At 45.5% G+C, this 15,115-nt stretch overlaps 1 protein-coding gene across 4 annotated transcripts in view; it reads right to left on the reverse strand.

Moving 5' to 3' along the window:
• Positions 1–2,793: 2,793 nt before the first annotated feature.
• Positions 2,794–15,115, reverse strand: part of si:dkey-250d21.1 — a 15,723-nt gene continuing 3,401 nt past the window's right edge. The window contains exons 5-15 of one of the 4 annotated variants that reach the window (XM_035535411.1): positions 14,316–15,115; positions 14,086–14,113; positions 12,175–13,943; positions 11,958–12,006; positions 11,220–11,260; positions 11,071–11,131; positions 9,082–10,904; positions 8,929–8,965; positions 8,638–8,769; positions 5,456–8,473; positions 2,794–5,422 (exon numbers count right to left, since the gene is read on the reverse strand). The exon at positions 14,316–15,115 is cut by the window's right edge and continues 1,035 nt beyond it. In XM_035535411.1, the coding sequence (XP_035391304.1) occupies positions 3,117–5,422; positions 5,456–8,473; positions 8,638–8,769; positions 8,929–8,965; positions 9,082–10,904; positions 11,071–11,131; positions 11,220–11,260; positions 11,958–12,006; positions 12,175–13,943; positions 14,086–14,113; positions 14,316–15,115 (10,064 nt within the window). In that variant the 3' untranslated portion in view covers positions 2,794–3,116. Of the gene's footprint in view, positions 8,474–8,637; positions 8,770–8,928; positions 8,966–9,081; positions 10,905–11,070; positions 11,132–11,219; positions 11,261–11,957; positions 12,007–12,174; positions 13,944–14,085; positions 14,114–14,315 lie in introns of all 4 variants that reach the window. The other 3 variants (XM_035535410.1, XM_035535409.1, XM_027031267.2) reach the window with 3 other exon arrangements.

Below are 15,115 nucleotides of genomic sequence, written 5' to 3' on the forward strand. Positions count from 1 at the left end.
ATTTGTCTTTTTCACTAAGTGCCTTTTAACATAGCAAGCTTATCACATGCAAAGGGATCTATTACTCTAGCTGATTTGCAGAGAGAGGAATTCATCCCCTAGACCCATTAGTTATAATGTTTAAATGTGAACACATGTTGAACACACAGCATGTCACTGTGCCTGGACCCATGTTAGTGCTGCAAGAAAAGGGGGAAAAAAATGATGACAAATATTTGGCCTGAAGATCACACAAATTACAATAATTTATTGCTTTGTGGAAAACGGGGCCATATTCAAATTCTCGAATGGAAAACGCTTTGGTCGATGACAGAGGGACAAGAATATGGTTGGTCTGTGTTGTATCCAACTCTGCACAAAGCCCTTTGGGGACATGGCAAACGAGCTATTGTTATTGGGACGGATCTAAGTGGTTATTCTTCTGGATTTAATAGGTCCCTGGAGAGGCTGCATGTGTCATTGTGATGCAGGCCAGTGTTGTACAACAACAGACTCCCAATCAACAACCTGGAAAGTTTACAGCAAATAAATGGACCTCTATAAGCAACACTGATTTGAGTCATTCAGATGACGCTCCTGGTAAACTGCTGTCTTCTGCTCGCGACAGGGGGACAAGAAAGGCTATTTTTTATATTGTCTGCTGCACAAACGCAATACTTGACAATTAAGTCAATAAACTCTTCTTTGATTGATTTGTGGTCACAATTACTGCAGCGCTGTCTTGTTAATAGCCTTATATGACTTTGCTCTCTAACCTGACCTAGTGCCTTTCTCAGAAGAGATGACCCGAAAAAGATCAAAGGCCATTGGCCCAAAGGTGATTTTGGGTCCAAGGTTAAAAGTAAATGAGAGACTGATTGCTTCTCAGCAAGATCTCAAGATCTAATCCTGAAAACAATATTCAGTGATGGATCTGTGCTCCATGAGTCTTGGGTTAAGAGTTTGCTGCAAATCATCCCCATGCTATGGGGGGCCGGGCCAACTGAAAGGCATCAGACAAAAAGCCTGAGCAAGCATTCAGAGTAATGGAATTAATCATTAACTTCCTTTAACCCAGTGGAAGAATAGAGGATTGTGGTAGGAAGTGGCGGACCAAAGCAGGATTTATGCCCGTGTTTTTTTAAAAAAAAAGAACAAATAAACCATTTAGGTTGCAAAAGAATAAAGTGCCGTGGCACCAGCTGTATCCGTGAACGACCATCAATACGGTACTTTTACAGAGTTCAAGCAAACAGTTTAACTTCAGTCAACAAGACTGCAAAGCATAAGTTCATTTCGCAGCTACCGTAGTAAAGAAGCATGTCCGTGAAGATTATTGCAAAGCACCCATTCATTACCCTGCAATCACATGATCACAAAGCTCTGCTTGAGCCAGCTTGATCTAGAAATCATCTCTCAGCAAGGACACAGCATAGTTGATCAACAATCCCTTGGTCATTTTTTAAATGGAAATTTTATACATGATTGCTGCAATTCAAAACATTAAATTCATATTACTTTAAATATAAATTAAGGATTAAGATAAAACTGGTAAAAAGGTTCCAAACTTGATAGTCACAATAGTTTTATTTGGCCTGTTGATATATGTACAGCTTTGTTAATGGCTGTACACTTGAAAAACGAAGGCTACTGCACCCTAGAAGCATCAGTACCTTCCCTGAAATAAGACACGACAGAACTTCTGTAATTTCCAGTTCGGCAAGGCAAAAGCAGCACATTCTGCATCCGTGTATCGTCATACAAAGCCAACACCAAGGACCTGTGTCAAGAATCTACAGGTTATAATCTGAACAAACCACTGAACAGACTTCATCTGAAGACATTAATAATGCACAGAGGGAACCGTGAAACCAGCGACATGGCACAACTTTTCAGGTCCAACTTCGATGGGCTAACATATGCTCGGTGAAAAGGTTCTTCGTCTTGACCTCTCCAGCTAAAATTCCAACTGCAGCATGTTGCACATTATTTACCAGCTACTGCCTAAAGAACACATATAAACTCCATCAGAACATAAAAACCTGAAGATGTACAATTTGTGCTGTTACAGCAGCTGCACAGAAGGAGCAGCTATGACATGTACTGTTGTTACTGTATATGAATAATTTAAACTGCATAACAAATCAATACATTCACAAAAATAGCTGGCAGAAGTCTAAGCAGAAGTTTTAAGTAAATATTTGAGCCGCAGACGTGCCAGATGCAGCCAGCCACTGTCTGAAGCATGCAAAGCTATGCCTGCCATCTAGTGGACCATTTGTATAAGGTGCTTCTGCAGGCTTGAAGGTCAGAATCAAGAGGAAACCCAAAAAAGAAAAAAAAAAGAAAAAAAAAAAAGCTTCTTTTAAATTCTTTTTATTTGTTTATTTTAGTCAAATATATATACGAATGCTTCCTTCACGAGGAGGGTTTTTGGGTGAGAATGTTTACAGAAATTAATCCATTTAAATCAAACCGCAAACAAATCATTTGAAACAGAATGGAACAGCATTCCAATATATGCCATGGGATGTTTCTGTGACAAGATGCAAGCATTTTAATTTGACGGGTTTTTTGATTAAATGTAGGGACCATGATTAAGTATGTCTTTGTAATGTATTTTATGAGATTTACATGACCAAAAAAAAAAAAAAAAACCTTAAAAGTTCCTGAAGATGCCGGGAATCTTCCAAAAAGCCTAGCTTAAAAGCATTCTGTCAGACATCCTATGCCTCATGTTCCAAGAATTGGGGAAAGGTTTTGCATAAAGGCACAAAAGCATCAGAGCCCTCCGAGGGCGTCTTTTTCTTTCACTTTTTTTTTTTGGCAAGACATTGGTCCCAATAGGTAGTCCTCTTTCTTTTTTCCATATCACAACCAAAGGAAAAACAAACAAACAAACAAACAAACAAAAACAGGACAAAATAAACCATACAATAATTAGATTATACGTAATGTGTACAAGTCTAATTCATTTTTCTATTTTAAAAAAAAAAAAAAAAAAAAAAGTCTACAGAAACCTATTCTCAGATTCAAATCAACAATAAAGGTGGATACAGTGGGTCACTCTCTGAGGACTTCAGCAGTATAGGACACCCTAATGGAAAGCTAGTTTGGGGGAAATTGAGGGCAACCCTCTATAAGGGATGTAGCAACGGTAAGGACCTCTGGGACTGGACAAATTCCAAAAAAGTCTTCTTTCCCTGTCCAATCAAGCCCTCTCTTCTGCAGCAGGGCAAGACCACGAGGAGCCGGAGAAGCGTCTCGACGTTTGGGAAGGATCCGACGTCCGGGACCTTGAGCGTGCCTAGAACACTGGAGGGCTGGGGCTGTTGAGTGGACAGTGCATCTAGCCACTTCTCCCTCCACTTTAGCAGCTCCACCTGGAGAGAGTTCCAGTCAGGCAGGTCATCCCGATATACCGTGAAATGATCCGCGTCCTTGCAGCACCCTTCTGTCTTAGATATGACATAAGGCACAACCTGCATGCAGCGAAGGACCGACTGAACGTGGTCAGACAAAACCTCAGTTATCTCACTGACGGAGTGCTCTATCGCTCCTCTGCTCACTGCCTCCCTGTAGTGTTCTTGTGAAACATGGTGAACGCTGATCTGTAGCTTGGAGGCAACTTCCACCGCCTCTTGAAACCAGGCTTGAAAATGAGAGTCAATGTTAACGATCATATCGTTTAGAAAAGAAAGCAGCTCGGGCAGGCTGTTCACAGCTTGATACATCTCCAGAGGACCGCCCTGGAGACTCTGACTTACATTTTTGGTGGGGCTCAATATATTTTTCATTATGACCACTGTCAGGATAAACTCAAAGTTCTGGCAAATGCTGAGGAAGTTCACAGCCTGTGTCTTTTCTGCCTGGTTGTCACCGCTTTCCTTCATCCCAACCAAAAAGAGCACGACTGCTTCCAGAACCTCGACCGTAAGCTCCAGCATGTCGTGACTATTCTCCCATTGGTTTCCAATTAGCTTATCGCTCAGTTCAATGCCCTTCTTTTCGTCCTGTTCGAATGTAGACATGATCTGGTTTCGTAGATTCGCCTGTCTTTCTGCATTGTCAGACACCCATCGGAGCAGCTTCTCCACCTGCTTGAAGTTTTCTGCCATCTCGGTGACCACAGATGATCTGCCCAACCACATGTTGAGGGACACAGCGGCGTCGAGAGTGCGTCGCATTGGTGGATACCTCCGAGACAGCAGCGATGCTGCTGCTCTCATTTGTGCACCTGTAGCACCAACGCTCAGTAAGCTTTGTCCTCGACAGAAAGCCAAATTCAAACCCCACTTCTCAGCGAGAGCTGCTGTTATGGCATCAACAAAGACAGCGACATCTTTGTCAAGTGGGACAAACGCTAATATATCCTCACAGAGTGTCTCATGTTTATCTAGGTAGCAGATACCTACAGGGATATATGGATGACCTCCAATCTGTATCTGCTCTTCAAATATTATGGAAAATAATCTTGAATTTTCAAGGTCTCTACGACGTGCCGCTTGAGCAGCTGTATTATAGAAAGACAATGTCCCTTTAGGAGCTACAATGTTTTCATGGGCAACCACAACAGGCTGGTGAAAGTCACCCTGACCCACTGCGTGTCTGATTGCTTTGGGGTGAGCCTTGCCATCTTGAACTATTGCATAGGACTGACTGACATCATGAACAATTATGTTATCTTGTTCTGTAAAGGTCTCAACTGAAGTTGCAGTAGAATGGTCTGCATCACTCTGAGATACTGTAGGGGCTTGAGATATGGCAGCCTGAGTTTCTGGAATAGGACTGTCAGCACCGTCCTGAACGTCATCTCTGAGTGGATCCATGCCATCTTGACCTGTAGGGCTGGCCTCATCTGGAGGACAGACTTGTATCTGACTTCTGTCACCCACTGCTGCTGCCATATCCTGACTGGTAACATCTTTAGTTTGTGGATTGGAACCGTGGGCGGTTGCCATGGACTCAGACACATCCTGGCCTCCTGTGGCGGGACACATGGGGACATCCTGTCCTCCTGTGGCGGGACACATGGGGACATCCTGGCCTCCTGTGGCGGGACACATGGGGACATCCTGGCCTCCTGTGGCGGGACACATGGGGACATCCTGGCCTCCTGTGGCGGGACACATGGGGACATCCTGGCCTCCTGTGGCGGGACACATGGGGACATCCTGGCCTCCTGTGGCGGGACACATGGGGACATCCTGGCCTCCTGTGGCGGGACACATGGGGACATCCTGGCCTCCTGTGGCGGGACACATGGGGACATCCTGGCCTCCTGTGGCGGGACACATGGGGACATCCTGGCCTCCTGTGGAGGGACACATGGGGACATCCTGGCCTCCTGTGGCGGGACACATGGGGACATCCTGGCCTCCTGTGGCGGGACACATGGGGACATCCTGGCCTCCTGTGGCGGGACACATGGGGACATCCTGGCCTCCTGTGGCGGGACACATGGGGACATCCTGGCCTCCTTTCTCAGCTTCTGTGTTGACAACCCTGGACTCTACTATGGGTGCTGCAGAAACACCTTGGGTCTGTATCACAGGCTCCACAACAACAGCCTGGACAGTTGCTACAGGTAGTATGGACATATGTTTGGATTTTGAAACAGTCTCTTCAGTGACATCTCGAGCAGCTACAATTAATTCTGTGGTGTCAGTATGGGTCATTACTATGGATTCCTGAGTTTCTTGTGTGAGGTCCATGTTGACACCCTCAGCTTCTTTTAAACTCCCTGCAGTTATACTTTGTTCTGCTGTAACAGACTCCATGTTGATATCTTGAATTGCTGCCAAGGGCTCTGTAGTGCAAGACAGGCCTTCTGCAGGTTTGGTGGTAATATCTGGGACTGGTGTTAAGGATTTAACAGAAACTTCTATTGTGGGCTTCAATGTGTCACACTGGTTAGAAATTGGGGGCTCTATGATAATGGACTGGTACCCTGATGTGGATTCCATGGTGACATCATGGACTGCTGTTATAGTTTCTGTGAGGTGAAGCAGGGCTATATCTCTGGTTTCCATGGTGACGTCCTGGAGGTCTTCTCTAGGCTTTGTAGAGTTATTCTGACCTACCACTGAATGTACTATGGCAACACTCACTATTTCTGATGCATGCTCTAAGGGGACCAACTGAGATGCGTTTGTGGGTTCAGGGCCCGCACCCTGGGCTGCAGTCTCCGGATCAGGCCCCGCACCCTGGGCTGCAGTCTCCGGACCAGTGCTCCCACCCTGGGCTGAAGTCACCAGTTCAGTGCTGCCACCCTGGGCTGAAGTCACCAGTTCAGTGCTCCCACCCTGGGCTGCTGTGTGCTTCTCGGCAGCATCTTCTGTACTTCTATGCTCTATGGTGACACCTTGCACTTCCTTTAAGGGAGCCATGAAAGCATCATGGTCTTGCTGTTCTGAAATGTTTTCCATGGAGACATCATGGTATACTGTAACATGTTCCTGTGCTACATTTTGGGCTGTTTGGGTTACACCCTGATCTGTGGGCTCTATGGAAGGACATGGCGATGCAGTTATATGCTCTCTTAAGACACAACTTGCTTCTTTTATGGGTTCGATGGACACATCCTGAGCTGCGGAGGTGGCTTGGAATGCAGTAACATGCTCGTGGGTTATATTTTCATCAGAGGGAGGGTTGATGGCAACACCTGCTGCTGCAATTACATGTTCTGTGGATTCTTTCATAGGTTCCATAAAAACAACCTGGTCTGATGAGTTGATTACCATGGAATTATCTTGGGATCCTGTAATATGCTCATGGGTTTGATCTTCGGCTGTTAGGGTCACACCCTGATCTGCTGTAGCCTCAGTGGCAGGTCCCAGTGATGCAGTTGTGCACTCTGAAGTGACATACTGGTCTTCTGTGATTGGCTGCATGGATATATCCTGGGTGTCTGTGGTGACTTGCATCATGTATTGGCTTGATGTAACATGCTGGGTTACACTGTCATCAGATGTAGGCTCCATGGCAACACCAGTTTCTATGTATACCTGTTCTCTGTCTTCTTTTGTAGCTTCCAGAGAAGCATCCTGGGATGCTGAGATGACCTCCATGGAGAAATCTTCGGATGCTGCAACATGTTCCTGTGTTTCTTCTTGAGCCCGTGTGGCGACCTCTGTGGTAACCGCCAGAGGAGCCATTATTCGCTCTGCAGTGGCAGCTTGTTCAGTCATCATATACTCACTAGCAACATCCTGGGCAGCTTTAACAGGGTTAATAATCATACTTTGGTTGGCTGTTGAGACCTCTGGGATGGCATCCTTGACTACACTAACCACATCCATGGCAACACCAGGCCCAATAGCCGCTCCCTTGGCAGCTACTTCTGGTACAAGCTCTGTGGTGACATCGAGTTGTGCTGCTAGGAGCTCTGTGGCGACATCCTCAGCTGCTGCAACAGGCTCAGTGGTAATACCCTGGACTGCCATTTCTGTTACAGGCTCTGTGGTGACACTCTCCACTGCTTCTGTAAACTCCATGGTGATATCCTCTGCTGCTGTAACAGGCACTACGGTAACACTCTCAATTGGCATCTCTGTCACAGACTCTTTGGTGACATTCTGCACTGGTGCTGTAAAGGCCAAGGTGACCTCCTCAGCTGCTGTAACTGGCTCTGTGGCAACTCCCTGGGCTGCTTTTTCTATCACAGGCTCTGTAGTGACGCCCAGGTCTGCAATTTCTGTTACATGAACGGTGGTGACATGCGGCACAGCTGCTGTGAGCTCAATCATGACATCCTTGACTGCTATAAGAGGCTCTGTGTTAAAACTCTGGGCTTCTATTTCTGTTATAGGCTCTGTGGTGACATCCTGACCTGTCATGTCCGTTTCAGGCTCTGTGGTGACATACGGTACAGCTGCTGTGAGCGCCGTGGGGACATCCTCAGCTGCTGCAGTAAGCCCGGTTACAACACCTTGGGTTGCCATTTCTGTTACAAGTGGTGCAGCAACACCCTGGGTTGCAATTACTCTTGCAAGCTCTGTGGTAACAGTCTGAACTGCTGCTGGGACATCCTCAGTTGCTGTAACAGGCTCTGTAGTAACACCCTGTTCTGTTACAGGCTCTGTGGTGACACTCTGGGCTGCTACTGCCAGCTCCATGGTGACATCCTCAGCAGCTGCATCAACTTCTCTGGTTACACTCTGGCCTGCCATTTCTGTTACAGGCTCCATTGTGGTACCCTGGGCTGCCACTGAGAGTTCCATGGTGATGCCCTGAATTGATGTCACCGGCTCTGAAAGGACATCCTGGCCTATGCAATGAGGCTCCATGGAAAGCTCCTGGCCTCCTGCTGCATGGTAAGAAGGGCTCACTGCAGATGAATCCTTGTGAGTGTCATCTGCTAATGTAACCGTTTGCAGGTCAGCCATATCAACTGGAGGACACTGGATCGTCTCTGTGCTACTGGAAGCATTTGTATCCGTGACATAATCCTCTGGAGTCCCAGTGGCATCATTTAATGCTGAAGAACTTGGCTCTAAAAACAAAAGTAAAGGACAGTGATGACTTAGAGGAGGCGCAAAACCACGAACGTTCTAATCGTCTTTTATAGTTCAACTCTATCAGATGCATAAGAAAGTAAGAGTTTGTATCATTAGGATGCATGGACGTAGAATCCAAAGAGTCAGGAAGGTTGCTCACCTCCAACGTCACACTGAGTGGTAGGGCCGGGTTGGTTCTGTGCGAAAGCTGGAGCTAGACCCTTTGCTTCCTGTGACGCACCAGAACCCTGCGTCTCAGTGGCTCTTTCCTGTGACGCAACCTCACCAAGCTCTGAGGAAAAACAGGTCAGCGAGAGACAAAAAGGCAAAAGATAAGCAAAACTACTACTTAATATTATACACACAGAATCACTTACTACGTACTACCACACCATGTCACACCAGAAATTACATTTTCTTTGTTTGATGTCCCACTATGCAAATAACTCACCACTATCTTCTCTCATATTGCTGACGCACTGTTTCACCTGAAATTTTAACAGACCAAATTTAAAAGTCACAAACATGATTTCTACATATAAAACTTAGTAAATATTTTTTTTTTTTATTACACAATACCAAAATATTCGGTATATGTACATACATGAGAAAGAAAGCCATGACTCTTTGGGTCACTTTCCATACACTTGTCAACTACTTCCTCCAAAGTCTGCAGTGTTTGGCGGTGCATGAGGAGCATTACGGTGGTGGTTTTGCTAGCTCTGCAGATGTTGTCATTCTTGAGGAAGGTCCTCAAAGAGTTTAAGGTGGTCTTCATCAGGTCACACTCCATGCTGACACTAGGTAGCACTGCTACAAGCTTTAGGAGAGCTGTGACATTAGGGTGACCTTTAGCTTCAGGATGGAGCAGTGTCTCTGAGATCGAGGCTGGTGGTGACGTGTCTTGATGCTTCTCTTGCCAAGCACTGGCCCAGGTATTAATGTCTTCCTCTGCCTTGTCTGGTTCAGGTAAATCACTTTGGTAGATTGTGTAGATTTTCTCTGATGCCTCCGGTAGAATGGGCAGAGGGTTGCAGGTCGGAAGTAGAGAAAGAACTCTGAGGGCCCTCAGATGACACTCTGAAAAGTTGAACTTCATTTCTTCAATCAGTCCACTTAGGACCGGTATGCTAACTGTTTCTCTGTATGCCACCTCCAGTGATTCACAGCCGCCAAGTGTCTCTGGATAAGACAATGCCCCGGCAACTTTAACAGCAAGCTGTGTGGCCTCCTCAAACCAGGAGACGTGAACTACACTGATGTTCTCCAGCATTTTACTAAGGGACTCTACTATGAGAGGAATCTTCTCCAGCTCGCAGATGATGTCAGCTGGGTTTCCACAACGGAAGACCGTGCTGCAGTTGCGCAGGGGAGCGCACGCATTTTTCAAGATCACTAAAGGAATGACAAAATCAGACTCCCTAATGGCTGTAGAAAGGATAAGGGCATGGATTGACATGCTGTTACTCCATGACCCATTAGTATTGTTGCTAACTGAGTCCAGACAGCTTAACGCTCCCTCCAACATGTCCACCAGAATGTCAAAAAAATCTTCTGTCTTTTTCCACCTTGACAAACATGTCTCTGGGACCTCGGCAAGAGCTTCTCGAGGGGTATTCAAAAGACCTTCCATAGTCTGAGAAAGCTCAATGTGCAGTCTTGGTGACTGATCAAAGAAAAGTAACAAATCCTCAACTACACCAAGAACCTTTGTGATGGCTTCGTTATGGAGGCTTACTGCCAGCCAATAGGCAAGTCCGCAGGACTCACTAGGTGTGTTAACAGCAAGTGGATAGCTCTCCAAGAAGCCCAAAGCCATTTTTCTGAGACTTTGACTCCCAGCACCCATGCACATGAAGGACTGGCCACGACAGAAGCCCATTTGGAGTCCCCAGTCCTCAGAGAGGATGTCTGAGAGAATCTTGGCCTGGGCATCTGGGTCAGAACTTCCATCAAAGGGCAGGAACCCTAAAAGCTCCACTTTAGGCATGCAATCATCAACATACCTGACAAAGACAGGAATGTACTTCTCGTCATCTACCAACACCATTTTATCAGTGATAACAGAAAAAAATGGGGATTCCTGAACCTCTGAGAGGATTGTTTCCCGGATGGACTTCACAATGCTCTCCGACAGCTCCATGTCTGATAAGCACTCAACATTCTGCTGCTCCCAGGGACACTGGCGAAGCTCTTCAATGATGAGATCCTGCTCTTCTTTTGGGAGCTCTGATAAAAGGCAGTTTCTCCGAGCCAGTCGGACAGCCAGTCCAAAGATGGCGCCGCTGCTCTGGAGACTGTCCACAGGTCGGTCGAGGTGAGCACGCTCATCCAACGGCTTCACCGGCCGCTCCTCCATGGCTACCTCAGTCAGCATCTCCGACACCCGCTGGGCCTCCATTTCTTCTACAGCAGCACTGTGGTTGTCTGTTAATTTTTTTTTAAAAAGTTTGTTTCAGTAAAAAAAATTAAAAAATAAAAATAAAATTATGAGATTAGAGACGTAATAAAACAATATTACACAATATGAAAGGCAGTAAAGACAACATTTTTAAAAAATAAGACAGCAAACAAAAACAAAAAACAAACCGACCTTCTGTCTTTATCTCAGAACTTTCTGGCAGCATTTCAGCTGATTTGATCTGTGAAAAGATCTAAAATTTGAAAAATTAAATCTTTTTCAAATGTCACCACAAACTAAAATACCCAAGTATGCTAATGACCGTTTTCTGAATTGCAAACCTGCTGAGTGTCCATTTCCTCTACTTCATCTTTATGGTTGTCTACAGTAAAGACACCAATGCAAAAACAAAGACAGAAGCATTTAAATGTAGCGTAAAGACAAAACATGTTAAGATAGGCTATTAATTGTTATAAGCTGAACCAACATATTAACAACTACGTTTAGCTGATGCAATTACCACTTGAGCAATTGAGGGTTTGAGGCCTTGCTCAGGACCCAATAGTGGCATCTTGGCAGTGGTGGTGCTTGAACCAGCAACCTTCCAATTCCAAGTCAAGTACCTTAACCACTGAGCTACCACTGGTTAATTACAATTAGACCATCAGGTTATATGTGATATGCAAGTAATGCAAGTAATTTCTTAACATTATAAACAGGTGATCATAACTTTAACCGGCTAATGCTAGCCAACGACACTTGCTCATTCATTTGGCGCTGTTCAGAGACGCAAGATACCTTGTGGCAATGTTTTATTTCCATTAGAGCAAAAGGTTAGTGTTGCAGACATTGCGTACAATAATCCAAGTACAGAATAGTATATACTTTAAAAATTAAAGCACATTGTGCCTTAAATCATGCACTGTTATGGTGTATAATGCAAGGCAGTGAATACGACGCAACAGCTGATGTCTTTGATCCAAGTATTCAGAAACCACAAAGAGACAACCCAAACTGACACAGAAAATCTAAACAAAATATTATGGACTAGAAAACAGTCGACAAGGACAATGACACACCTTCCACCTTTACTTCAGAATTCCTCAAGAGTGTTTTGGACTCTTTGTCCTGTGTAAAAAAAAATAAATAAAAAATTAATATTAAAATACTAAAAATAATACAAAGAAGCACCACTGGCATACAAGTACCAGTCAGTAGCCCATTTAATACCCAATAGGAACACTAACATTATTATTTATCTTTAAAAAAAGGGAAAAGGAAAAATATATATCATACCAGGCAGATACCCTCCAGGGTCTTTGGAGTGACCTTCAGGCACTGGGCAACCATCCTGTCCAGATCTCTGTTAAAATTTGTGCCCACTTGTAGCACGGCTAAGCATGGAGACCTGTCCTTGGCACAGGTGTTTCTCAGGTAATCTTCGAACATTTTATGGTGCTTTACCTCGCCACAGTATTCCAGGGCAGTGCTCGGTAACACACACATGATCTTCAGCAGCGTGTTAATGTTGGCAAAGTACTGCATGAGCGGCAGGCGGAGAGTCTGAAAAATCGTATCTGGTATAGTTGGAGAAACAACTTTGGTCTTCCATTTTACTTTCCAGCAGGAAAGCTCAGTGAAGAAGTTGTCAGGATCTGGAAGGTCGCTGACATACAATGGCGGTTTTGACTTCAGGCTCTCAAAAGTGTAGCTCACCGTCACAGAACAAGGGACCAGGGATAAGAAGTTGAGGGCTTCCTTGTGGTCGTCTGAAAAATGGTCCTTGACAGAGTTGATGAGGTGGTCAACTAAAGGAAGGCTAACTGCATCTTTGTAGTACGTACCCGGTTTTAGCAGGCTGTCCCTGGGAACTGTTACACTATCAGGCACTTTAATCGGCACACCTAAGCTTTGAGCAAAGGCACAGGCTTCATCAAACCAATTTTGGTGGAACACTTTGATGTTGGTCTTCACTCGGTTGAGTGTTGCTACAATACCACTGATCTGACAGAGCTGTGAAGCAGCACTGAAATGGTCTTTCTGCAGGGCTGCGCTGAGCTCTTTGGTGAAGGATGAGACGTTCTTCAAGGCAACCATTGCTACAATGAAGTCAAAGTCTCTAATCAGTTGCACAAGCTTCTTTGCTTGGTTGATCACAGCTAAACTCCATATCTGTGGACTGCTGCACTGAAACCTCTCTAGACTGTCTGCTATAGGTTCCAGAATCTGAGCAAAAACATCGTAAGAGTCATGCTTCTCAAGCCAAGAGGAGCAGAACATCCCTTGAAGCTCATGAACTTTCTCATAGTTCTCCCTCAGACCAATGGCTATAATCTGGTCTAGCTGTTTCTCGAGGTCAGCTGTACTGCTGAAGAACACAACTATCTTTTCTAATGTATCGAGGGCTCTGCTGACCGATGGCACAGGAACAGACCTTGACCACCACGTGTTGAAAGAGTAACAGGAGCTGTGAGTGCATATCGCAAGAGGGTATTTCTCCTGCACTTTGCATGCAAAAGCCTTGAGCTTGTAAGAGACTTCACCAGAACCCAAGTAAGCCTGGCCTCTGCAATATTTCAAATTTAGACGCCACTCTTTGACGACGATGTCAAAAAGACGCTCGCACATGGCTTCTGTGTCAAGGTTCACATCTACAAATCCCATCAGCTCCAGCCGCATGACATCAAAACTGTCCACAAACCTGAGAAACAAAGGGAGAAGGTCCATTTCTCCAAACCTCACGGCCCGATCAACGAACAGGGAGAAGAACGAGTTTCCCACTTCAGAGAGAATTCCCTCACGCACAACACCCTCGCACACTTCCAAAACTTCATTCATTTCGGATTTGGTCACATATTCAACCTCTCCCCCATGGCTTCCCTGAGACGTCCTGTCTCGGCTGCAGCAGGCCGCGGTGATAGCAGCCTGCAAGGCTGATTTTAATGTCTCTTTATCAGTTCCTGTACAGTCAGCTGCTTTCGGTCTCTCTAACTCCATATCCAAGGTCATTTCTTGTGGTTCTTCCGTATCTTCCTTTGTGACATCATTTGAACTGTTTTCTGCTGCTAAAAAAGACATTCATTCACATACAATTAACAGAAATTAACATCAGTTAATATTTACATTGTGGCCAGACATTTAATACATAAGCAATATGAGCAATTCTGAATATGAAGGGTAAACATTTTTGTAAACAATTAATTTTACCTGAAGGCTGAATGTCCATCATATCATCCTGAGAACAAATATGAAGAATCAACATTATTGCTATATCAATACAAATGATTTAACAAGCAGTTATTGGTGAATGTATAGTTAACACATACAGAAAAAATGGACCCATATTCTTCACAGGTCTCAAAGTAAGAATACTGATCTGTGATCAGTTTCGTCCTTTGTGTTAAGCTGTAAACCCGACCAACGCACAGCATACTTACCTTATGGAGCAGCTGGAGTATGTCTGGATGACTATCCACATATGACTGCACCATATCTTCAATGCTGAAGTGCACATCCTGATTGACGTACACAAACGCCATGTTGCACAGTCTCATCTCTGCTGGCACCTCCCTCATGTAGGAGTGATACCTGTCCAGCACCATGTCGTACTGCCCGTACACATCCGCATCTGCATTAATGCAGGGGATGGAACCCAGGACTCTCAGCAGGCTCTGCACGTTGGGATAGAAGCCGATGTCAGGGATCTTCAGGGTGGCAAAGACGGTGGTGGGCAGGATCCTTCGTTTGCTGGCGTGTCTCCACTTCACCTCCCAGCAGCCCAGCTCGTCGTAGAAAGAGTCCGGGCGGGCCAGGTTGTTCAGGTTGGCGTCTGCCACCTTGTCTTTGCGGATGCTGAAGTTGTGGTCGGCCATGTACGACGGCACCAGAGAGAGCCATCTCAGGATCCTGACCATCTCGGTGCCGAGGACCCTCTTAACCTCGTCGATGAGGTACTGCAGGGTCATCTTGCTCAGAGTGTCCCGGTAGTAATCCTCTGGCGAGGGCGGGGGCTTGGCCTCGGCGTCGCCGTTTGTGGCCGTGTCCGCGGGGAGGGTCACCGCAACTCCGAGTTTCTTGGCCCGACCCACTGCGTCAGAGAACCACTTCCTGTGGAATATGGGAATCTCCTGCAGGTGTTTGCTGAGCAGCTTTAAGGCGTTAGAGATGGTATACTGCAAGGTACTGCTGATGCTTATTATCCCCCTCAGGCTTGGGTTCAGGATGCTCACGCAACACA

Source organism: Electrophorus electricus, chromosome 17, assembly GCF_013358815.1.
Source record: "Electrophorus electricus isolate fEleEle1 chromosome 17, fEleEle1.pri, whole genome shotgun sequence".
Taxonomy (NCBI): domain Eukaryota; kingdom Metazoa; phylum Chordata; class Actinopteri; order Gymnotiformes; family Gymnotidae; genus Electrophorus; species Electrophorus electricus.